This window comes from Hipposideros armiger, unplaced genomic scaffold, assembly GCF_001890085.2.
Source record: "Hipposideros armiger isolate ML-2016 unplaced genomic scaffold, ASM189008v1 scaffold_461, whole genome shotgun sequence".
NCBI classification, from domain to species: Eukaryota; Metazoa; Chordata; class Mammalia; order Chiroptera; family Hipposideridae; genus Hipposideros; species Hipposideros armiger.
In genome coordinates this window covers 296,333-300,884 of record NW_017731811.1, presented here as the reverse complement: position 1 = coordinate 300,884, position 4,552 = coordinate 296,333, and the positions used below count along the sequence as shown (strand labels likewise).

At 40.0% G+C, this 4,552-nt stretch overlaps 1 protein-coding gene across 2 annotated transcripts in view; it reads right to left on the bottom strand.

The window, feature by feature from the left end:
• The window catches only part of USP7 (ubiquitin specific peptidase 7), a 64,290-nt gene that overhangs the window by 19,492 nt on the left and 40,246 nt on the right, over positions 1–4,552 (bottom strand). For both annotated transcript variants that reach the window (XM_019666142.1, XM_019666143.1), the window contains 5 exons: positions 3,860–3,968; positions 2,827–2,957; positions 2,297–2,351; positions 1,214–1,294; positions 1,027–1,117 (listed from right to left, as the gene is read on the bottom strand). In XM_019666142.1, the coding sequence (XP_019521687.1) occupies positions 1,027–1,117; positions 1,214–1,294; positions 2,297–2,351; positions 2,827–2,957; positions 3,860–3,968 (467 nt within the window). The remainder of the gene's footprint in view (positions 1–1,026; positions 1,118–1,213; positions 1,295–2,296; positions 2,352–2,826; positions 2,958–3,859; positions 3,969–4,552) is intronic.

The window sequence follows — 4,552 nt, the reverse complement described above, 5'->3', positions numbered from 1 at the left end:
AAAAAAAAAAAGAAAAGAAAAGAAATCCAAAACAGAAATTTGGGGGGAAAAAAATCACAATGGCTGGCACCCAATAAAAGATTACTAGACATATAATGAAGCTGGAAAATACAGCCCCTGATGAAGACAAAGAAAACAGATCCAGCAATCACACAGGTGACCGAATTTGTAGACAAGGACATGAAGTTATTGTTAACTGCATTTCATCATGTTCAGGAATATACCCAAACTGCCAATAAGCATTTAAAAAGGTGACTGCCTCACTGATGTTCAGGGAAATGCAAATTAAAAACCAAGATAGAGCCATGCTCCCACCAAAATGTTCAGTCTGATAACTGGCAGCTCTCGTGTGGATGTGACAACTGCAACTCGCACACATTGCTGGGGGGAGTGAAACTGATAAACTGCTTTGGGAAACTTGCTGGCTTTCTCTGTTAAGCTGAACATACGTGCACCCTGTGAGCCACCAATTTCACTCAGTATAAATGCAAAAATGTGTGTGCACCAGAGATAGGCCTAAGCAAGGTCAGTGAGTTTATGCCTCATGTCTCACACTGAGAACGGCCCAAGCATCTACAAGAGAAGGTAGTCTAAAAACACTTGTATATTCCTACAGTGGAATACTGTACGTCAATGAAAATGATCAAGTTACTGCTATTGACATCGTAAGTGAGTTGCAGACACCATGCGGAGCAAAATAAATGAGAGAGACTACATCCTATACAGATATTTACAGCATGCAAATATAACCTAGGCTAGCACACCAGAAGCCCAAATAGTGCTTTCCTCTGAAGGGGAGGCAGTGACTGGGAAGGGCAGAGGCAGGCATGGGTGTGCCAGCAAATGTCCTGGTTCTTGACCTGGCTGGGTCACAAGCCTGTGTTCAAACAGTGAGCTGTACACTCATCAGTTGGGCAGTGTTCTGTCGATGCTACATTACAATAAAAAACACTTGTGCAAACGAAGCATTAAAACACAACAAAAATTATCTGCAGGTCGTCAGGCCACTGTGTGCACAGAACTTACTGTTTTTCTTCCCTTTTATGCTTAGCTGGATGTCATAATAATCTTCTCTTCGATCAGATCGATAGTCCACCTCTTTACACTGGATATAGGACTGCAAACGAGGAAAAGAAGGCGCAAGTATTAATCAGCAAAATGTTCGCATTTTAAAATCTTTGAAAATCATTCTTTAAAACTGGTCATCACGTACCACCATTTTGCCTCTGAATAATTTAGGTATGGTGCCTTCTACACACGTGCCTTTCATCTTATTTTCCACATTATCAAGCAACTGGAAAAGAAAGTTTTGGCTTTAAGAAAATGTTTGCTTAATTCATATGCAGTAATTTGCAACTTGACTAGGACATTTCAATGCTCAAAGAAATTCTAGACTATAAAATATTATGACCGTTGGCATGCAATTATAAAAAACATACAAAATCTTCTTCCTTGGTTGGCTATTTATAAAAAAATATCTACATGCAACAGTTGAGATTAACCCTCTATACAGCCTTTGGAATGAATTAGTAATCTGTAGTGCCTTTAGAAGCATTTTTTTATATTCATTTTACCTCTGTGGAAAAGCATGTAAATTGAGCACTAAACTTAACTCGTATTGGTCCACACCAAGAGATTAATGAGGTTGAGCCTGTCAACAGGATTGACTGGTTTGTCCATGGATATTTAATGAACTGGATTCAACCCAGCTAGTGCTGCAAAAAAGAAAACACACCTTGCCCAGCCAATCACCTTGAATAGCCATTTCATGTTGTGTGTGTGTGTGTGTGTGTGTGTGTGTGATTTTCCTCACAACCGGAAGAGCGGGAATTTGCTAGTGCCTAAAGCTGATTTGGGGAATCACCCACACAGAGGTCTGCCTCCATCAGGACCCCTATGCAAAGGAGGGGTCTGGATGCTGCAGAGTCCTAACAAAAGTCACTCTTCTAAAGTGAAACAAGATAAAATCAGGACAGCTGCTTAAGCCAATCTGTTGTTGCTTTGATTAATAACTCAAGTATATAGACCAATTTAACACATTAAATATATACTTACTACTAAATTCAAGTTCCCCCTCACACTTCCCTCTCAAATAACAAATTTTTTTTTCATTCTTTCTAGCTTTTAAACTAGGTAGATGCTGCCTTTTCCTTCTAGCCTAGTTTTGGTCCTGAACAAAAATGGGCGTGTCTGAATTACAGTGATGTGAAGTAGGTCTGAGGTTTTGCTTGGTAACAACTTCTGGCAGTGCTTCAAAATAGATGTCAGTAATATGCAATTATAGCTTAAAACTTACCACTCGACATAGCTCTTGAACATCGTGTTGCATGAAGCTATCTAAAGTTTCCCACCTTGGAAAGATAAAACGAACATTTATATCGAAACTTCTAAATTTCCAGTAAAAGTAAATTAAGAAGCACCTCATGTTAAAAAACAACTGTATAATCAGCCACTATTCTTAAATTCATTTTTTGACAAGATTTTGGGGGTTATAATTTAAAGACAAATTGAATTTTATCATGACACCCGAATGTTCACAACTTTATCTTGTTCTAAACATACTGCAAGGGGAGATTGTGATTACAAGTAAGTGTACACATGCTTAAAAACTATTCCTGTCCTTTTCCTGAGAGGTAAAGCTTGAAGTGGTGAATTAGTTCTCAAGCGAAATTCTAAAACCCAGCTGCTATTTCCAAAGAGGTCAAACAAAATACAATAGTAAAAACACTCTGACATAATTAAATGTCTCACTAGGCTCACAATTCTTCTAGCCACTCGTTCATCCTTAGAGAAAGCAGAAAGGAAAGGCCGATTCCCAACACGTACCCAAAGGACTTCGTTAGCTTTTTTGTTCCTACGGGCTTATCACTGTGCTGTAGTTCGTAGAACACTCTTTGTAATGCTAAAGGAACGCTTTTGGATGAATCATCGCCCTCTGTTGGCATCATGTACACAGCCTAAAAGAATTGATTCAGAAATAAAAATAGAATTTGATGCTTAAGTTACCATTTCAAATATCACAGTGGCTAAGGTAGCTGGTAGGACTTTTAATTATTCCCCAAATAGATCAGAAGGTTTTTTTTAAAAAATCATGCAAGTCTTTGGAGACAATCTAGAAGATACAAGAAGGTAAAAAAGAATTTGAAAAATTACCCATAGCTCACCATCCAAAGAGAACCACTTTTATTTCATACTTCTTGGAGCAGCATTTTTAAACTTAACATTACTTGTGAACAAGGTGTGATGAAATTTAAATGCTACTGAAATTATCCACTCAGCTACCCCAGGATATAATCCTACTGTGGTAATTAACACCATCTAAAAGAACAGTGCAAACATAACAGGAAAACCAGCAGACCAACCAAGTGGTCCAGTGGTTCCCTCCCCAACCAGGAGTCTGTGTTGCCTGCACTGCTCCACACTGCTCTTATGACATTCCTCAAGTCCAAATGACTATCTTTCCTACATTAGATGTGAGAAAAGGTTATCCTTTTCTAATATTCTTACAAAAGGAAGTTTTATCTCTAATAAGTGAAAGTTAGATTTCACAGCCAGTTTTTAACTGTTCAATTCTGACCTAAAACGTTTCAAATGTTGCTAATGGCTTTCATATTTAAAACAAATCTTTATTATTTCTAGCTCAAAGTTAGGATTGTTAACTGTAGTGAACTTGTGACCACCCCCGTTAGCATTGAAAGTATCCAAACCCGGAGGAATAATGATAAGCACAAGCATAGAACAGGGGCCCTCTAAGGAGACAAGGCCAAGTTTGGCAGGGCGGGAGGCCTTTGCTTGCCCCTTAACAGCTGAGAGAAATGGGTGGGTGGGGGGTTGAGGGAGAGAAATACCATCCATTTACCTTTCGTAGTTGATTTGTGAAAAACAAAGTCTGCAGCAGGCTGTTCATGTAACAAGTCGCTCCCTGATTCTTTAAACCGACATAGCCCGTGTGCTTCTTCGAATCCCACCTACAAGATCAGTGTGAGATTGAGGGAACTGCACAAGACACCTCCTTGCTTCTGCTGCGTGTGTGAGGTGATTCGACTAGATGTCAGCAGTGCGTCCCCCTATCCTGATACAGCCAGGAACGAAGGCCAAGCGCCCCTCCAAGTTAGTGACCCATCGCCAGGCCATGGCACCAAGGATGCCAAGGCCAGGACTTCTTGTCACATGGCTCCCTTCAGTGGTCACTCATTCCGTCTGCCCCAGTGCAAGGACCAGTGCAAACTCAACCTCAGCATTTGAGAAGCAGCTAAAACACTGTCTGCTGAGAGCAGCAGCACTCAGATACATACAATTAAATTTTATGTTATTTATATCAAACTGACTCCCTGTGTAGTTCCACTACATACACATTAGGTCACATGTAGTCAGCAAGAAGTAGAAACAGCTGAAACCCCTCTTTTCTAGTCAAATGCACAGGAGCAGACACACATGTACAATGGCAAGTCTGGGTGCAGGCTTCTAAACGCCTAAGAGCTTTTTCTCTTTAGTCTGCTATTGTGGTTAGGAGAAACGGTTGACTTTCTCCAAGTTAAAAGTACCCACTAAC